This window comes from Zootoca vivipara, chromosome 17, assembly GCF_963506605.1.
Source record: "Zootoca vivipara chromosome 17, rZooViv1.1, whole genome shotgun sequence".
Taxonomy (NCBI): Eukaryota; Metazoa; Chordata; class Lepidosauria; order Squamata; family Lacertidae; genus Zootoca; species Zootoca vivipara.
The window spans coordinates 31,339,012-31,359,544 of record NC_083292.1 but is presented as its reverse complement, the minus strand read 5'-3'; the positions used below and the strand labels follow the sequence as shown (position 1 = coordinate 31,359,544).

Below are 20,533 nucleotides of genomic sequence, written 5' to 3'. Positions count from 1 at the left end.
TTTTTCCTTTTTGGCCACATACGACTTATAATTGTGGAAGTTCTTTCAAATGTACAAATTATGTAAATAAGCATACCTTTCCATCATTCGCAATCTTTTATTACTTTAAAAAGAAGTGTGTAGGGAGGTCTTAATGCTTTGGCCTCCTGGCCTGAGTTTATCCTGCTTCCTCTGAAAAGGAGAGCAAGGTTGTGTTATCTTTTATTTCTTCCCTGTGGAAGATTGCTCCTCTTGCAGCCCTGGAGATCTGCAAGATCCCCTGCTCCATGTTATATACAGAGACGTCACTCAGTGACCCAGGAGCCTTGGATGAAGCTTTATTTTTTAAGACTGTGATGGAGGAGGGTGTTATCCAACACTGAATTGTGCTTAGGTGACCAGAATTAGTTGGAAGGGGACAACTCAACTCACAACTCAAGCCAAAACCTTTTATCAGTACAGAGAATCCACTGCTACAACAACCCTGATAGATAGCTATCCACTTTTAGTCTAAATCCTTTAAAAAAGATATATTTTTTATTTTTATTTTTTTAAAAGAAAATTTATATACAATTTCCCCCCCGTCTAAATCCTTCTGTCATTTGAACCTGTCAGTTTGGGTCCTACCCTCTGAGCAACAGAAAATAAATTGGCTCTGTGATTTATGCCAGGAGTAGTGAATGCAGCGCCCTCCTGTAGTTGCTTGACTCCCAGCTCTGAACAGCACCAGCCAGTATGGCTAATGCCACAAGGATGTTGGGAGTTGGTGCCTTGCAGGTGACGTTAGATTACTTTTTTACTCACCCTGGCCTCTACAATAGCTCCAGGTTGAACAGACCTAATTTATTCAACCTTTGGGTCTCTAGATCCCTCTCCATCTTTGTCACCTATTCTCTGTACTGTACATGACACACGTGGTATCTTTTTAAAATTATTGTTGCAGCTTCTGGCGCCCCACAAACTGCACTCTTCACAATTCGGCAATTCTCTGAGGGAAAGGATGTGCTTTCAAAGTAGTGTGCACTTCCTCAGTCTTGCCAGTTTTGGTAACTGACCGGAAGCTAAGGCTGCCCTTCCCAAAGATGGCGTCCGAAACGAGCATCCGCCTATGACTCCAGAAAAGGGGAAGTGGGTTAAGAAGAAAAGGGAGGGGAGAAAGACTACAATTCCCATGAGCCTCTTTGGCTGCAGCTGACCTTGGCAAAAGCGGTTCAAGAATGTTGCACTGCACATGGCGAGCTGGGCTGCGGATCGGGGGGCTGGCAGGTGGGGGGTCCCGAGGCTGCGTGGTTTGGAGGCTCTGGGGCCCCACGGGTCCACAGCACACCGTGCGCTTTTGGAGCTGGGGCGCGCGAAGCGCGCACGGCGCGGAACTGCCTTGGCGATGGGGCGCACGGGGCGTGCAGACCGCCTTCCCGTTGGATACTAATGTGTCCCGGGATGTCTTGCTTTTCCAGCACGATCGAGGCCGTTTTTTCCGTATTCTTGGGCTGTTCTGCGCCGGCCAGTTCGTGTTCTGGGCGTATCTGGCACACTTCGCTTTCTACGGCTTGCGGGATGTTGGGGCGAGCCGGCCGGAGCCGGATCCCCAGCATGGGGAGCGCCCTCTGCCAACTCTGCCGGGAGGAGCCACGATACAGTTGAGCTCCAACAAGTGGCGCTTCGGTTTCACTGCTTCTTGCCTGACCGTGGGTAAGGAAGGGTTGGATTGCTCTGCCCGCTCCTCCTCCGGGGTTACTTATTAGCATTGGTTGCTCTTCGTTGTTATAGAATTGTAGAGTTGGAAAGGACCACGAGGGTCGTCTATTCCAATCCCCTGCAATGCAGGAATCGTTCTGGCCAGCATGGAGCTTGAACTCACGACCCTAAGATTAAGAGTCTCATGGTCTAGCGATTGAGCTATGTGCCACAATGTGCATGGCACTTTGCGCATTTTTCTAAGCAAAACTAAAAAGACCCCTAACCCCGCGGAGTTTACAATCTTACTTTCATGAAATTGTAGGTTTGCTTCTTGTTGGTGACAGATAGTATGTGGGGCACAGCAGGAAAATGTAACCAAACATAATATTGTGGTTTTCAGATCCGTTGGTTGTAGCCAACTAAGTTCTACCCCCAAGCAGAGCCATTGAAATTAATTTATCTAAGGAAGGCCCCTATCTGCACTATACATTTAGAGCAGCATCATTACCACTTTAAACAGGCATGGCTTCCCCCAAACAATGCTGGGAAGGCAGCCCTGTTTAGGGAAGCTTTTAATATTGAATAGATTATTTTAATATTCTGTTGGAAGCCGCCCAGAGTGGCTGGGGAAACCCAGCCAGGTGGGCGGGGTACAAATAATAAATATTAACAGTTGTTGTTGTTGTTAACAGTACTGAGAATTGTTAGGAGACCTCCCTTGCCATCTCCCTCACAGAACTACAATTCCCAGAGTTTCCTGGAAAGAAGGATTGATTGTTAAGCCACTCTGGAAAGTGTAGTTCTACGGGGAGAATAGGGGTCTCCTAACAGCTCTCAGCACCACTAACAAATGGCAGGCCCTGGAATTCTTTGGAGGAAGCCAAGACTGTTAAAAGTGGCATAATGTTGCTTTAAATATAAGGTGCAGATGAGGCCTCACTCATGCTCTTTGTTTCAGGGCTTCTCCCCTGAGTAGAATTAACATGGATACGACCCAATAAAAATAAGACACTCCCTGCCCAACTCAGGCTTATAACCAGGACAAAAGATCAGATCCAACAGCCATGGCTGGGGCAGGTGGGAGCTGTAGTCTGAAGCATCCATGAAGGCACCAGGTTGACACAGGCACCCAAATGTATCAAAGCAGGTGCAAGTCCAGTTTCTGTGGGAAATTGCACAGGGCGGCTGCTACCACAAAACAGGCCTTTCCTTGACATAGGTCTGTCACAGCTCAGCTGGCAGAAGCACCTGGGCCTTGGTCCTAAGCCATGAAGGTCTTTGAAGGTCACAATCTCTTTGAATCGGGTCCAAAAACCAGAGTAGGAGCATTTGCATTGGTGAAGCACTAGTACATGATGATTAAAATTCCTAGTCAGAAACCCAGCAACTGAATTCTGAACCACCTGCCATTTCTGAACCATCTCCCAGGTAGGGTTGCCAGACTCAATAGAGGACAGGACTCCTGTGCCTTTAATTGCCCTGCTCTCTTTTGAGTCTGGAAACCTTAAAAGAGAAACCAGCAGACCCTTTGCTCGGAAATTAAACAAAGGGTCTGCTGGCTTCTCTTTAAGGTTTCCAGACTCAAAAGAGAGCAGGGCAATTAAAGGCACAGAAGTCCTGTCCTCTATTGAGTTTGGCAACCCTACTCCCACGGCAGCCTTAGGATATATGAGGCATTGCAGAAGCCTGACCAGTAGGTTATCTCAGCTCGACTTGACATCCTGCTCTGTTCCTCTGCAGGTTCTCTGATCTTGGCGGCAGGTTTTGTCTTTTCCCGACGCTCTGTGAGCCGGATTTTGCTGCACCGAGGTGGGCAGGAGGTGACCTTTACCACCTATTACCCCTTGGGCTTGACCTCGTCCTTCACGGTCCCTCTTCGCCATGTTTCCTGCATGTCCCATCGTTCGGAGGTGCCAGCGATGATGCCACTCAAGGTTAAGGGGAGATCCTTCTATTTCCTGTTGGACAAACAGGGACGGATCACCAACACAAAGCTTTTTGACATCACTGTTGGCGCTTATCGCAAGCTGTGAGGCACTGCGCTGCTAAAGGGGAAAGGTGCAGGAGAGGGCCCGTTCTGCATCCTGGGCTATTGTGAAGACGGAGAAAGATGGACTGGGCATATCCAGCAGACAGATCCCAGGGCTAGAAGCAGCTCTTAAATGGCTTCTTAGCCCTTCTGTGCTTTGAAAAAGACAATTGATGCATGATGTATTGGGGTAAATGGAAGCTCATCTGGAGAGAGAGGGAATGAGAGAGAGCAAGAAAGAGAGGCTGAGATTGCCCTGGATCCAGAGTTGATTAGCTTGTTTGTTAAAAATCTAGAAAGCACCAACCTGATTTTTGCAGGGGTTTTTCGTACCTCCCAACATACCCCAGCTGCATTCATAGTACATTTTTCTCTGTAATCTTTGGGATGACAGAGCGGGGTGGGAAATGTGTGCTTGTGTCTTGGTAGCAAGAATTAAGGTTTTTGTGATGGCTGCTTGGTTGATCTCCAGGATCTCATCCTGCCTTAACTGGAGATCATTGAATTTCTCCTTTGCAGAGCTGCCACATTTATTTCTGGAGAGGCTCCTGTGCCTTTTAACAGGGAGAGAAATAGAAATAGAATAGTAATAGAAATACTTTATTGTCACTGTACCACTTGTTTACAGTGAGATTAAACGAGCCCCCCACCCCCCACAATCTCTCAGTCCTTGTTTCACGCTGGGTGATGTCGTACGACCACGAACCCTGAACGTCAGCTGCAATGTTGCTGTCTTCCATTCAGCAACCTCACGGCCCATGCGTAGAAACTGTTCTTTAACCTGTTGGTGCGGCTTATCATGCTTCTAGGCAGGAGATTGAAAAGGTGCTGGTTAGGGTGTGAGTCATCCCTGAGAATGTTCCTTGCTCTTCTGAGGCAACGGTCTCCCGCGATAACATCTAGCGGACTCTCTTCACCACCCTCCATAGGGACTCTCTGTCCACGGCTGTCAAACCAGCATACCACACCGTAATGCAGTATGAGAGAACACTTTCTATCGTGGACCGATAGAAGGAAATCATCAGTTGCTGTCCAACCTTGTTCTTCCGCAAGACCCTAAGGAAATGAAGTCTCTGTTGGGCCTTCCTAACCACCTGGGCTGTATTGACCTTCCAAGTTAGGTCTTCACTAAGATGGACTCCCAGGTATTTAAAGGAAGAGACTCTCTCCACACAGACCCCTCTGATATACAACGGGGCTAGCTCCCCTCTCTTCCTCTGAAAGTCCAACACCATCTCCTTTGTCTTGCCAATGTTTAGGTGCAGATTGTTCTCTGAGCACCATGTGGATACCTTTTGAACCTCTCCCGTGTACGCAGATTCGTCTCCGCCTGTAATTAAACCCATTATGGTTGTGTCATCAGCAAACAATAATTGCAGTAGACGGGTCAGATGAAATGCAATCATATGTATACAATGTATACAGCAAAGGAGGGGAACCATTTTTCAGCCCAAGGGCCACATTTCCTTCTGGGCAGCCTTCTGAGGGCCACTTGCCAGTAAGGGGGGGGCAGAGAGAAAAAGTGGATGGAACAATGAATGTAAGCCTGACTTTTGTTAAAGTAAGCTCATTTCTACACACACCAATCTGTATCCTCCATCCATACAACCAGGAGGCATTATTAAGAGTTTGAGGCTGCATTCCAGCCAGGCAGACACCTTCATGAGGGGAAATGGGGCTGGTGAGGTGTGGCATGGGGAGAGTTCTGAGGGCCAGACAGAGAGGCCTGGAGGGCCACACTTAGCCCCTGGGCCTGAGATTCCCTATCTCTGAGAAAGTGTGATAGACGCTGGAACAGTCAAGTTTGTGCACCCCCATTCCCTGTCACTGCCTTTCCATTCCATGATAATTTGGCCTGTTGAATTTCTGTCTGCCCCCCCCCCTCCCCAAGTGTTGTGGGGAGAGGGGACCAACCAAAGTTGACAATTGCCTCCTGCCTTCGTCCATTTTGGCGTGGTCCCACCAGCCACTGCCAAGTCTTGTTTTCCCGCTCGAGCAGAAGCTTCCTTGGCTGGTCTGGTTGCCGTGGAAACGCATTGGTCATAGCGGCATCAAGATGGCTGCCATGCGGAAAGGGGAGCTGGGCGGCGGCGAGTCTCCGGACATGCGGCTGGGAAGGAGAGAGCTAGAGAAGGAGGGGAGACGAGGTAACTGTCTGCCGCTTCCAAAAGTAGCTTTTGTAGCCTACCAGCTCCCCCTCCCAACCTTGCGTTTCACATTCTCACCACAGCCTCCCCTTCCGCTCCCCACCCTGTTCTTTTGGATTAATTTCTAAAAGCAACAGCAATGGAATAAAGCAGCCGCCACCCCACCCCCCCGCTCTCAGAAGTGTGGCACTCTGTGCATGCTCAGGGGGAGGCAGTTTCTTAAGCCTCTCTTGTTCAAGCCGCTTTATGGCTTGGGAAATAATAACGTTGTGGGCCTCTGTCCAATGGATTTCAGGTTGGGTCCATTTTTGAATCATCCGTCTCTCTTCATCCTCTCCTAACATGTATAGACAACCCTCCCAATTTGGTAGTTATAATTATAATTTGGTAGTTATAATTATAATTATATTTCCTGCCCCTTCTCAAAAAATCATAGAATAGTAGACAGGGGTCTTGTAGGTGCTCCCAGCAGCAATCAGGCACACGCGCGCACACACACACACACACACACACACACACACACACACACAGTCTCTTTTTAGATTCACAACACCCCTATGAGGTAGGTTAGGTGGTGAGAGGAAGGGAGGAAGAGACCAGCCCAAGGCCACCCAGTAAGCTTCATGACTGAGTGGAGGATTTGAACCTGGGTCATCTGTCAAGCAATCTAACCTTGTTGGTTTAGCACAGGGGTGGTGGGGAACCTTTTTTTCAGTCCCAGGGCCGCATTCCCTTCTGCGCATCTTTCCAAGGGCCGCATGACAGTGGTGACTGGGGCTAGAGGCAAAAATGGCCGGAGCAATTAATGTAGATGTTAGCTTTGTACAACAGGCTAGCTTCTTCAGGCATGCTCCCCTCTCTGACCTCCATCCAGAGCTGTAGCTAGGTGATCTTGCGCCCCTGGCAGAACCCTCCAGATTGCGCCCCCTAGCCACGGACAAATTAGCTCTTCTTTCTGCCTCTCCTCCAACGCCCCCCCCTCCACCCATTCTATTCACCCTCTATTTAAAACCATTTATGAGGCAATAATCAATATATATATATATATATTTATGGATATATTTTTAGCCGGTTTTGCGCCTCCTCCATCACCTGGCGGGGGCCCACCTTGCCACCCGCTAGCTACGGCCCTGCCTCCATCCAGGCAAGTGCAAGGCATCGCCAGAGTTCAGAGGCAAATTTCAGCCAAGCAAAAACACCCAAGGGGGTGCGAAGCAGAGATGGGGTGTGGGGTGAAGATAATTCCAAGGGCCAGGTAGGGTTAGAGGGCCGCATTTGGCCTTCAAACCCGATGATCCCAACCCCAGATTAAACAGCATGCAAGTTAAGAACCATATTTTTCCTCTTTCCTCTCCCTGTCCTTTCCATTCTGGAAAATGGCAGCAACTCCCCCCCCCCTTCCTGCTACATCACATTCCCATTTTGGGTGACTCAGTTGACTTGAACCGGCCTTTTGGACCTCCTCCTCTCCTTTCCCCCACCCCACAAAATAAACCACGCTTTATTTCATTTTAAATTGTTCCAGGATTTCAGTGCATCCCTTCCCTAGGAAGCTGCAGAAGAATACTGCTGAAGTAATCTTAACCCAGGTTAAGGGACCCAGGTGGCGCTGTGGGCTAATCCAGTGGTCTTCAACCCCCGGGCACGGACCGGTAGCGGTCCGTGGATCAATTGGCCGCCTAAGGATCATTAAATACAATTAAATTAAAATTATTAAATCAAAACAATCTAAATAAAATATAAACAATAAATGCCCCCCCCCTTAGCGGGCCACAGTAAAATTATCAAACGTTGACTGGTCCGCGGTGATAAAAAGGTTGGGGAGCACTGGGCTAAACCACTGAGCCTAGGGCTTGCTGATCAGAAGGTCGGCGGTTTGAATCCCTGTGACGGGGTGAGCTCCTGTTGCTTGGTCCCAGCTCCTGCCAACCTAGCAGTTCGAAAGCACATCAAAATGCAAGTAGATAAATAGGAACCACTACAGCGGGAAGGTAAACGGCGTTTCCATGTGCTGCTCTGGTTTGCCAGAAGCGGCTTTGTCATGCTGGCCACATGACCTGGAAGCTGTATGCCGGCTCCCTCGGCCAATAATGCGAGATGAGCGCGCAACCCCAGAGTCGGTCACGACTGGACCTAATGGTCAGGGGTCCCTTTACCTTTACCTTTTAATCTTAACACTAGGCCAAAGTCCCAAGTCTCTCTGACCTCGACAAACCCAAAGCATTTTGCTGAAAGCGTTTAGGTCCAGTTGGAGTTAGTGTGATGCAAGTCGCTCAGATTAGGGAGAAGAAACCTAAGAAGCTGCCTTGTACTGTCTCGAATCCTTGGTCCATCTTGCTCAGTTCTGTCTACACTGACTGGCAGCAGCTCTCCAGGGTTTCAGGCAGAGCATCTCTGCCGGCCTGACCTGGAGATGTAATTGTGCAAAGCAGATGCCCTACCACTGGAGCTAAATCCTCGCAAAGAGAAACCCAGTGCACCAAGGAAAATGGTTCTAAGCCTAGCTTCCTCCCTGATGTGCTAGGTTTTTTTTTTAATGTGCTGGGAATATTGCTTTTAGGATATGAGGGAGCATTTGGCAATGTGAGTTATGGAACTGGTACAGTCCAGACAGAAATTTACCACTTCCAGGCACTGTGAATCTTGAACTCTGTCCCCACTCTGTTGTGCCTTCTAATTCTAAGATGCCAGGCATCTTCTCCTTGCAAAGCCCCTGAGCTGTGGAGGGGGAACCAGTTTGAGAGGTTGCAGCTTAGTGGCAGAGCCACTGTTTTGCATGCAGGAGGTGTTTAAAATAGAGAGGGGTTTTAAGATTATGCATGGTGTAAAGCAGGGGTCGGGGACCCAGGTGGCGCTGTGGTTAAACCACTGAGCCTAGGGCTTGCTGATCAGAAGGTCGGCGGTTCGAATCCCTGTGACGGGGTGAGCTCCCGTTGCTTGGTCCCAGCTCCTGCCAACCTAGCAGTTTGAAAGCACGTCAAAATGCAAGTAGATAAATAGGAACCGCTACAGCGGGAAGGTAAACGGCGTTTCCATGTGCTGCTCTGGTCTGCCAGAAGCGGCTTTGTCATGCTGGCCACATGACCTGGAAGCTATACGCCGGTTCCCTCGGCCAATAATGCGAGCTGAGCGTGCAAACCCCAGAGTCGGTCACGACTGGACCTAATGCTCAGGGGTCCCTTTACCTTTAAAGCAGGGGTCAGCAAACATTTTCAGCAGGGGGCCGGTCCACTGTCCCTCAGACCTTGTGGGGGGCTGGACTATATTTTTGGGAGGAAATGGAACAAATTCCTAGGCCCCACAAATAACCCAGAGATGCATTTTAAATAAAAGCACACATTCTACTCATGTAAAAACACGCTGATTCCTGGACCTTCCGTGGGCCGGATTTAGAAAGCGATTGGGGCGGATCTGGCCCCCAAGCCTTCGTTTGCCTGCCCATGGTGTAAAGAAAGGGGATTGGAAGAAGTTTTCTCCACCCCCTAACCTCATAATACCAGAACCAGGGGACAGACAACAAAAAGAAGTACTTTATTCACACAACATGTGCTTGGGACTGTGAAGTTTGCTCCCACAAGAGGCACTGATTGCTAACCAACTGGGATGGCTTTAAAGGAAGATTAGACAAAGTCATGGAAGATAAGGCTATCAGTGGATGCTAAGCCTGATGGCGATATTCTCTCCACTGTTGGGGGCAGTAATGTGCCTCTGAATACCTGTTGCTGGGAATCGCAAATGGGGAGAGTAGCTGTTGTGTTTACATGCTGCTGGTGGGCTTCCCTTTGGCCACTGTGAGATCAGGCTGCTGGACTAGATGGGCCTTTGCCTCCAGAAGGTGCCAGGTTCAGTCCCAGGTATCACAGGCAATAGGATAAGAGAAGCCCCTTTACCACCAGATGGAATAGACCCAGAGAAGCCAAGATCTGACCCGGTACAGTATGTCTGTACCAAGGAACTGGATATCCTGACTTCAGAGACGGGCACTCAGATGGATGCCCTCGTTGAACTCGGGTCCATTCAATATGTAATCCTAACCTGCTCTGAGTTAAGTGTTTGAGAACCACCACTCTGAAATCTTCCACTGAGAGCAGCTGCCTCGCTTTTTATCTTGATGGGGTCACCTGGCTCAAGGATGTGATCTTGTTGTACATCATTCCAAAGAAATATGAGCCTCATTTCCATTGATTTTTATTTTATTTTACACATGCTCAGTAATAGGCCTGGTATTTCCAGACCTCCTTAGAAACCCCAAAGACTTGTAGATTTCATTTTAACATAGGGTTCCTATTTGTCCAGTTTCAAACTTGCAGGTCTTTCCATCTCTCTTTCCTTTCCAATTTATTTTATTTACTCATTACAACAAATGCAAATACTGTTAACCCGTACTGTTTTTACTTAGTTTGATATGTTTTTAATAGTCCAAGAGACCAGTGGAGATGGCTTAATTGAGTCAAGAAAGATGACTCGGAAATCTTTTTGAATGCTTTATTACAACATAAAATATTATTGGGACATGCACCCCTAACACCAGTCATCTAGTATATTTTGGAAAGATGTTTGTCAGTTTGCTCTGCATGCAGAAACTTCTTAAGATATCGTAACAAAATTTTGTGTAACGGTTCCTGAGATCGAGCAGCCAGTTTTCATCTATGTTTCTATACAGTTGGGTGCCATTTTGAATCAAGATGGCAGACTGGACATTAAAAACTTCACTGATTGTAACCACTGATTTCAAAGCTGCTCTGTTTGTATGTTTGCTTGTTTCTAAAAATTCCAAAGCAACATCAGCTCAAAGGCTGTTCATTAACAAGAGAAGATATGCTTATACACGTTCAAATCTTAAAATACACTGGATGGTTGATCAGACCACCAAGTGGGCACAGGTTTTACCTAGTTGTTGTTTTTTAATTAATTTTTATTGATTTTCCAATAAAAACAGCCAGTTAACATACCCATCAAATCATAACCATAATCCAATTAAAAACAATAAACTAAAATAAAAAAACAACCAAATTACAATCCAAATTATTAATGATTAATTTTTCCGAACTTCCCATAGTCTGGACCTCTGAAGTGTATCTCCAATATCTTCGTTCCTGCCTTCTTCTTGTTCTCATATTTTCCACATTCCGATCTTAACGCTTTAAAGTTCTCCATCCCAGGCTATGCGATTCTCAATCATGTCAGAAATCATATATCCTTTCATCCATCGAGTACAGCTTTATTTGTGTATATATATTTTCCAACTGTCTATTTGCCAGCGCAGCTTTTCCTGACTTCATTCCAATCTTCCAATCCGGGCTGTTGTCGAAGTCTATCGTTTAAATAATGCCCAACAGCTACAGGCTGGGAAAGTCCTCTACTTCAGCGTTTCTCAACCACTGTTCCGCGGCACACTAGTGTGCCGCGAGACGCTGGCTGGTGTGCCGCGACATGCGGCGACGAGAAGGGCGATTTGCATTGTCACGTGCCTGGCGGCCGCCAATAAACAACACTAACCCGCCGGAAAGCAATATTTCTCCTCCTCTTTCCCAAAGCTCAGTGCAAACGAGCCTGGCGGCCGCCAATGTACAACACTAACCCGCCGGAAAGCAATATTTGGCAAGTGTTTCTTACAGTCATAATTATAATATAGGGCGGCACAGAGTTAAATTTTTTAACTTTTTTAATGGTGGTGTGCCTCGTGATTTTTTTCACGGAACAAGTGTGCCGTGGCCCAAAAAATGTTGAGAAACACTGCTCTACTTAAAAGGTTTGTTGGAAGAGGAAGATATTCAGCAGGTGTCTGTATACAGTCAAACCTTGGTTTACACCTACCTCTGTTTGCGACTACTTCAGCGAGCGACCGCCACAGACCCAAAAGTGTTTACATCCGGGTTTCACAGCGTTGGATGCGCAGATGCGATCTGTGCAGCTCGTGCATGTGCAGAAGCGATCTACACAGCTCGCACGTGTGCAGAAGTGCTCTATTGGTGCTTCGCGCACGTGCAGAAGTGTGCCTCCAGGGAGCGACCGCTTCTGCAAGCGACCGCCTCCGCGGAATGGATTGCGGTCGCAAACCGAGGTACCACTGTAATATTTAACAAGAGGGACATAGGGGGGTTGTCATGATACTAAAAGCCAGATTCCTACATTGTGTAGCATCAACCTTTTGATAAGATTGTATCTGCAGGAGGCCCTCACCTGCAGAGTGCAGTGGTTAGTTGGGTATGCAGTGAGACCAGTGGTTTTTTTCCCCAAGAAAAGTGGTGCTAGAACTCACCATGAAGATGTGGCCGGGCGACTCGGGACAGCCCTGAACAGATGCAGGTTTGACAACAACCATGTTCACCACTCACGGAGTTGCTAAAAACTACTTGCAAGCTGTCTCCCTAGATGGTTTGGGGGTTGCCCCTGGTTCTGGTACAGGTCAAATAAATGTGCCCCCGCCTCCCTCATTCTCTTAGGTTCAGCCGGGTGGCTAGGGCAGCTCGGAAGGGCCCTCGTGCAAGCGTGCGCATGTGCAACAGCAGAGGCCTGGCTGGAAAGCTTAAAGCCCAACACTGCTACATGGGGACAGAAAAGGAAATACAATTTGGCCCCGTGCCGTAGCTTGACCAATCATGGCTAGGAGAGGCTAAGAGCTACGTGGAGTCATATATTTTAAAAAGTGTAGACTTGCATATGGGGGCCACCTTCCATTTTGATTTTAAATGTTCGTTTGGGACTTCTCAGAAGTGCGTAAAGGCAATAAGCGGGCAGGGGGAGCACCAGCCTGCAAAGGCACCCACCTGAGAAGTGCCTGAACTGTGCTCTGGCATGCTCTGACTGAAAAAGGTGAGACCATCTTTCAGGTTTCCTGGTCCCAAGCTGTGTAGGGCTTTACACACGAAACCCAGCACCTTGAAGCTATCCAGGTGGCTGGTGGACTATTGTCAATCAAGGGGGTGATCTTCAGATAGAGGCCTGCACAAAGTGGGACCGATAACCAACCCCCCCCCCAAATTTCCATTCCTTAGGTGTCTGCGACTGTATTTCTAAGCCTTCACTGCACGGAGGGAGGAGGGAAATGTCACATCTGTTCTGGGTTTTTTTTTTTGTTTTGATTCTGAGAACTAGCGCATTTTGGCAGCACAGCCGGTTCTCGGATTGCTTGCTTCCCTGGCACTAGGCCTGCCCTGAGTGTGATTCGCAGCCTCTACAGTCAGCACAGCAGTGGTACACTAAGGCCTCATCTGCACGATACAGATGAGAATCCTGAGAAACTGTTTAGCTATCAATCTCTCTTCCCAGGGAACTCTGACAATTGTAGCTCTGTGAGGTGGAATAGGGGCTTCCTAACAGTACACTTTTGAGGGACCCAGGTGGCGCTGTGGGTTAAACCACTGAGCCTACGGCTTGCTGATCAGAAGGTCGGCGGTTCGAATCCCTGTGATGGGGTGAGCTCCCGTTACTTGGTCCCAGCTCCTGCCAACCTAGCACTCCGAAAGCGCGTCAAAATGCAAGTAGATAAATAGGAACCGCTACAGCGGGAAGGTAAACGGCGTTTCCATGTGCTGCTCTGGTTTGCCAGAAGTGGCTTTGTCATGCTGGCCACATGACCTGGAAGCTATATGCCGGCTCCCTCAGCCAATAATGCGAGATGAGCGCGCAACCCCAGAGTCGGTCACGACTGGACCTAATGGTCAGGGGTCCCTTTACCTTTACCTTTAACAGTACACTTAACAAACTACAGTTCCCATAATACTTGGGGAAGCCATGACTGTTTAAATTGATATGATTCTGCCTTAAATGTATAGCACAGACAAGATCTAAGTGTTTGTGGCAGAAGTCATACCAAGGGGGCATGCAGGACAGACTGAGGCTATGTACACACCATACGTATAAAGCACACACATCCCTCAATAATCCTGGGAACTGTAGTTTGTTCAGGGTGCTGGGTGTTGTAGCTCAGACAGGTAAAATAGAGTTCCTAGGATTATTGGGGAGAGTGTGCTGTATGGTGTAGGTATATGCAACTTCAATGCAAACTGGGCTGGAATTTGAAACAAAGCCTCTTGAGCTCGATTCGACTCATACACTCTGCTGTTTAAGAACAGTTTATATTCTTTCCCTTTCCTTCCAATCCTGCAGTAACAGGGGCCAAAGTTTAAGCCCTGAATTGCTGCCAAACAAAGTTCTGCGCCCAAGGACCTTGAATTCCGGGGTTGGCCCAAGAAGGGGGAAGAACAATGCTGGGAATTATGGCCCTGCTGTTTGACCATTATAAATCATACTCAGCGATTTATCTGAACTCAGCATAGTTTCGGGCCTATAATTGTATTATTAAGGACTAGAATCTTGGCGTTTCTTAATTCAGGAGGTTGCGTTCTGCAGTACTGATTCCCCACACTTGGCATGGTGGGGCTGCAGAAGCATGAGAACTGAAGTAGGTCTGATTTGAGAGCCTGCTCTTACTGCCTGGGAATCTCTGCTGGATTCCTTTGCTGGAATAACCAGCCATGGTGGTTACAAAACAGTGGGAGGCGATGAGGTTTCCTAACTGCAATGTTGTTGCCAAAGCAAGGGAGCTCATTTGCCTTTCTGGGGCAAACGCGGATGGGAAGGTAATATCTCTGACACAGATAAAAAGTTCAAAGTTTGTTTACAACTGCAAGCATTTTTCAAACCGTTTCAGCTCAGTGGACTGGTCCGTGGCCAAAACATTCAAGCTCTTTTTGAACCATAGGGGGTGGCAGAGGAGAAGGGGGGTGGGGGAGGTAGAGGGAGAGGGAGAGGAGACTCATGTTGCTCTCTGGCCAAGAGTGCCTTGGAGGGATCACGCAACAGGAGTGTGCACCACCGTCCATTAGAGAAGCAGATAAACATGCGGCAAGAACATGCCGCTTTATTTTCTGCAGCCTGGCAAGGACCCAGCCTTTCTGCTAGTTCCGAATAACATTGAGCGGCACAACAACAGCAGGAGGAGGAAGGATTCTGGGAATTTGGAGAGGAAGATTGTATGGTGTAAACACACTGGGGGGAGGACAGCATTTAATGCAGGGGAAAATAGGGTCACCAGGAATTCTGTGCATCAGATAGGATTACTGTCTCTTTTTGCAGAGCTCCTTCATCTGCTTTGTAAGATGACTGAAATTTCCCTAAGTCAGGCACAGGGAGTCTTCTTCAGCCTGGGGGCCGCATTCCCATCTGGGCAACCACCTGGGGGCCACAGGCCAGTGGTAGAACATACACCTTTGTATGGTGTATCTACACCCACATACAATTGTCCATCTTGGCAAGAAGCATTAATAGAGTTGCATTGCAGCCAGGCAAGGCTGGGGAGGGTGTGAGGCTTGCAGAGAGTCCCAAGGGCCAGATAGAGAGGTCTGGAGGGCCACCTCAGGTTTCCCTAAGTTCCTTTGGCCTTCCAGGGGTTGCTGAACCACAACTCCTAGCACTCCTAGCAAATGTGGCCAATGGCCAGGGACACAGAGAATTGTGGTTCAACATCTGGCGAGTCGAAGGTCCCCTACACACCTGCCCTAAGTGTGGCTAACCACATAACTTCCATGTCCCAGTTTGCTGTACAAGACACAAGTGCAGGGGTATATTTTAAAAAGGCAACTGACCATCTTTTAGCCGTGTGTTTCCAACAAGTTCAGTGCCATAAACAAAATGGGTGCTCTTAGACCTTCGGTAAAATACAGATATTTAAGTCAAAGCAGTGCACTGCCCCACACAATGAGGCCCCACATAGCATCATGGTTAATCCGGCTCTAATAGCTGCTAGGCCATGAAAAGGACAACCAGAAAAAAATGACATTGTTATGTGTGCCTTGCTTTATCCCTGCTTTGTGATGCCTGACTGCTCCGATGGGATTTCAGATCTGGGATTCAAAGCTGGCTCGGAGCCCAGGCCTTTATAGAGGCTACAAGATCTGGCCTGCAGGCCGGCCTCCTCAGCAACGTGGGGTGAGAAGCACGTGGATCCCTTACTTAGCTCTGGGGCAGCCTCACCCCTGTTGAGGCTTCCTCCCACCTCTCCTCCTCCTCCAGCCCTGGGCTGAACACAAGCCTGAACGTGATGGAAGCCTGACCCAAATGTTGGACAGGTATTTGATGGAAATCAAAAGAGGAACGGTTAGCTTAAGAGTCTTGGAAGTGAGGGTGCTCAGGAATGAGCACCCTTCAGGAGTTGGGAGAAAACTGCTAAGGAAAAAAAGAGAGGCGATTCGATTCTGCCAGCATTCTTTGCCCAGGTCCTCTAGAAATAAGATATTGAGGTCCCACGGTTTCTCCCTTTCGTTGACAAGCCCAACTGGCTAGAATGTTTATATTTCTTTAAGTAGTATAAGTAGTTACAATTTATACCCTGCTTTCCAACAATGTGGAGCTGATGAAAAAAATCAGGCATGTATTATTTATTTATTTATTTATTTTCAATAAAGTAAAACCAGCTTTTTTTTTGTTAGGAAAATCTCCAAAATTGTTGCTTGTCGAAGATCCAGGACAAACTGGTGCCTTCCAGAAATTCCCCCTGGAAGTCCCTATTTTTTATTATTATTATCAGTCACTTTATACAAAAGGAAGTTCTAAAGTGATTGAACTTGCTAACACAGAAATTTAAAACAAGAAAACATTAAAACCTACATACAAAATCCATAAAATGTGCATCCAGTAAGACATTAAGAAAGCCAATCCACTCTACTAAAAGATGAGCAATACTTTAGGCGTACAAAATACAAATACAACTATTTTTTTTTATAACATATACCAGTAATGTTGGGGCATGGAAGTGCTATTCCAGGCCAACTGATTACTACCCAGACATACCTTGGTCCATTATGCCAGTCAGGGGCGCCATCTATGCGGGGCTCTGGGGGCCGAGGCCCCCCAAATTTTCAATGAAGGGTCCGGGGCCCACCGAAGTTCTGCGGCGGCATGTACACATGCCTCAGAGCATCAGCACAACATGTCAGCACGCCCCACAACACGTGTGAATTACATCAGCACGCCATGGGAGACCAGGGTTCAAATCACCCACTTAGCCACAATGAAACCCTCTGGGTGACCTTTGGCTGGTCATTTGTCTCTCAGCCAAAGCTACCTTACAGGGTAACTGAATCGCCTCTTGCTGGGCTTTTGGTGTCCACCAACTCTTCACAAATGTATGCAGGTCTGTTAGATGTATTTTACATTTATTTATTATTACAGTCAAGGACCAGCTCTTAGAAGTAAAATAAAATAAAAATAAAATAAAAAATAAAACGGATCCCTTTGAAAAACAGTTTCCGGGAGCATAACGTATAAAAGTTGCTTTGAACAAGATTTAAAAGAAAATTATTAATTATATAACAGTGCTAAAAGTTTAACCCTTAAAATAGTGGCTGCAGAAAGCTGAGCCTAGCTCGCTCGGGGTGCCATTGAGGAAAAAAATCAGACGGGCTGGAAGAAAGTCTGTGTCTGCATATTTGGGCACAGAATCTGGCGACCGCCCTGTTGTTTTCAGGTCTTTGCCTAGCAAGAGCAGGTTGTATAATTGCTTTTCCGGGAGGCTTGCTAACCTCACCAGTATGGGATCCAGGATCTCCCTTCGAGCTTCTTCATATAGGGGGCATCTGAAAAAACAGATGCTCAGGGCTTCCTATTTCCCCCAATGTACAAAATGTCTTGTGTGGGTGGAGGCACTGAGCCCCCCCCCCCCCGCCGTCCACCCACACCAGTTTAGGTGTCAGGATATTTTGGCAGGGGGGGACAAAATCCACTTAGCTTGAGGGGAGAGGGAGGTCAACTTAAAAGAGCCAAAGTCTGCTTTCAGTCTTGGCTTGTCTGAGAGTTGTTTACTGCCCTAGCAATGAACATTGGGATGGGGGGGTGGAGGGAAAGAGAAAGAGAGAGATAGAGAGGAGGACTGGAGCTTTGACAAGTTTTGCTGAGTCAGGCGATGGGGCTTAAGGTGGAGGACGCAGAGCGGCTGGCTTCTTGCTGGGGGAAAAAACACTATTTTTTTTCTTCTACCAAAGGAATTCCAAGATCAGCTGAGGCCGCGCTGAGCCTGCACAATATATGACAAGCTAAGCACTGTAAAAGAAATAATAAGATGTTGGGGCTTTCTTTTCTTATTTTAGGGAAGGGAGGAAAAGGCCATTGTGCTCGGGAGAGACATGATAAAGAGATTATGCATGGATCAAATATGGTTGTTATTGTCTGGGGGGATTCAATCACATGTCACCAAATTCATGTTGCACAATCGTAGTTGATTGGGAGGTCTTGCAACACAAAATCGCTTTTTGTGATAAGGAAAGGGGGAAATGCACTCAAAAGTGTGTGGTATAAACTTTGCTTTGTCTCAACAGTCGTCTAACCTTAGCTTTTTAAATAGCTTTTTGTTGGGTTTAATTAACAAGGATCATAGGAAAAAATAAATGATACAAATAAATATCACAAAAAATAGCATTAAAATTTTGTGCATATATATGCAACATATGGGTCTAACCTTAGAGGTTTTTAAGAATATTCAGCAGTTTCTAAATGCTTTAACATAAAATGAATAAATAAAATAACCTCCCCACAAGCAAATCAGGATGGATGTTGATTAAACAGCCACCTTCATCTAATATCCCATAGGAATCTGGCTGGTCTCTGTGAGGACAGGATACTGGACTAAATGGGTTATTCGCCTGATCCAGTAGCCAGGCTTATATTCCACTGCAAACAAATCAGGATAGATGCAGCAGGAGGCTTCTTTCAAGCCTAATTTCAGCATGGCAGATACTCCAGGAGAGGCCTCTGTGGGTGCATGTGTGCCTACAGGCCCCACATTCACAACCTCTGTGTTCTAGCCTCTGTGTTGTACAGGATCCCTGCACGATTTCATGCCTGCTGCCCACTCCTCAAAGGAACATTGTTTGCACTTGAAAGCACCCAATTTAAGGCAGGGAATAATCAGTTGCTTCTTGCAATTGTCCCAAGGCGGATGTCTACAACCTTTGATCTCCCCACAGATGCCGCCACAGAGGCTCAAAGTCTGACACTGACTCCCGCCCTCTTGGTTTCTGGTACAGTTCTGTCTTGGAGCTGAAATCGTATAGCAATGAAGGATCTGAAAATTGCCCCCACTTTCCTCTTCCCACTTTTGCCTTGCCTGAGCAGCATAAGAATGGAGCACTGAATGATGAGAAACTGGCTGGGAAGTTATTTTCTTACTTTAATTGTTTAATTTTTGTTACTTATTTACTTCCTTCCTTTTAACAATTGATAGAAGGTTCTTGATCTGGGATGGGAAGCCTGCAGGCCTAGGCAGCTCTCAGATGGGGAAAAAAAGTTCATAAAAGGACAAGAAAAGTGATCAAGGGGGTTGGAGCAACTCCTCCTTGAGGAAACTTCCAGGGCATTTTAGTTGAGAAGAAAGACTTACATGCCAGTGGCACATGTTAGTAGAGGTATTATAAATGGATGCTTGGTGTGGAGAAAGTCAATGGGGGAACTCTCTCTCTCTCTCTCTCTCTCTGTGTGTGTGTGTGTGTGTGTGTGTCACTTTTTTTCTCATAACTCTAAGGCTGCGTACACAGAATATCTTCACAGCACATTGAAAACTCATCTCTCCCCTCAAGGAATTCTAGGCAATGTAGTTTGTTAAGTGTTGCTGGGAATTGTAATAGTTACAGGTAGGTAGCTGTGTTGGTCTGACGTAGTAAAAAAAATAAAATCCTTCCAGTAGCACCTTAGAGACCAACTAAGTTTGTCATAGGTATGAGCTTTCGTGTGCATGCACACTTCTTCAGATACACTGAAACAGAAGTCACCAGACCCTTATGTAGCCTATAGTCAGAGGGTGGGGGCGTGGGGGTATTACTCAGAAGGGTGATGGGAATGGGTGATTGGTTGATAGGAGTGGTAAACCTGTGAATTTTAACTCTGTGAGGGGTGAGCTAGCATGCCCAGAATTCTTTGAGGGAAAGAATGTGTCCCGAATGTGCTTTAAAGGCACAATGTGAATGTGTACCCAGGTCAGGGACAGCCAACAAAGCTGAATAACAGGCGAAAGGAAGGATTTCCTCACACAGCTCATAGTTAATTTGCAACTTGTTGCCATGAGAGGCAATAATGGCCACCAACCATCCAAGAGTGACCTCCTAAACTTATAATGGTCTTTTTCTTTCTTGCATATTGCATTTTGTTGTATTAAAATTTGAATCTCATAGAAATATTGTGATACAGTACAGTAAAATAAACGGTTTAAGAAACAGAAAAAGCAAAAAAACCCAACCTCATAAAATCAACACAAATATTGAATAGGATGGACGTACTGTCTCTCATCTTCAATTGCAAATCCACAGAAACGCTGTGGATCACTAGCCTGAAGCTCGCTGGCTGCTGGTTGTCCATGGACCACAGTTTGAGAATCTCCAGCCTAGCAGCATCCCTGTTGGCTGTCTCCTCCTGCAAAGGAACCCTTAGGTTCTCACGAGCATGAAAGCTTAGATGGAACCTCCAGGTTCAGAGGCAGTCTGCCTCAGTTAGCAGATGCCTGGCTGGGACAAACAATGGGGTGGGCTGGGCTGCATGCACCTCTATGCCTCTCGTGAGTCCCCAAAAGCATTTGGCTGGCTGCTGTTCTTGGAGGCAAAGAGAGAGAGAGAGGTGGACTTATTGTCCCAATTTTTTGTTGCGGGTGGTGGTGGTGGTGATACGCACTCAAACGCCTTCGCCATCGTGAGGCTGGCGAGGCAAGCTC

At 47.1% G+C, this 20,533-nt stretch overlaps 1 protein-coding gene across 1 annotated transcript; it reads left to right on the top strand.

The window, feature by feature from the left end:
• Nucleotides 1-8: 8 nt before the first annotated feature.
• TMEM223 (transmembrane protein 223) lies at nt 9-20,388 on the top strand. The gene is made up of 3 exons (XM_035098376.2): nt 9-1,671; nt 3,400-5,835; nt 18,801-20,388. Exons 1-2 carry the CDS (start codon nt 1,197-1,199, stop codon nt 3,690-3,692), a joined length of 768 nt encoding a protein of 255 aa, XP_034954267.2. The 5' UTR covers nt 9-1,196; the 3' UTR covers nt 3,693-5,835; nt 18,801-20,388.
• The last annotated feature ends 145 nt before the right edge of the window (nt 20,389-20,533 follow it).

Excerpts from the sequence above, each read along its gene's own strand:
- TMEM223 (XM_035098376.2), top strand. The coding sequence starts at position 1,197 with ATGTTGCACTGCACATGGCGAGCTGGGCTGCGGATCGGGGGGCTGGCA. Across the intron at positions 1,672-3,399 it reads TGCTTCTTGCCTGACCGTGG|GTTCTCTGATCTTGGCGGCA; the intron begins GTAAGGAAGGGT and ends GTTCCTCTGCAG.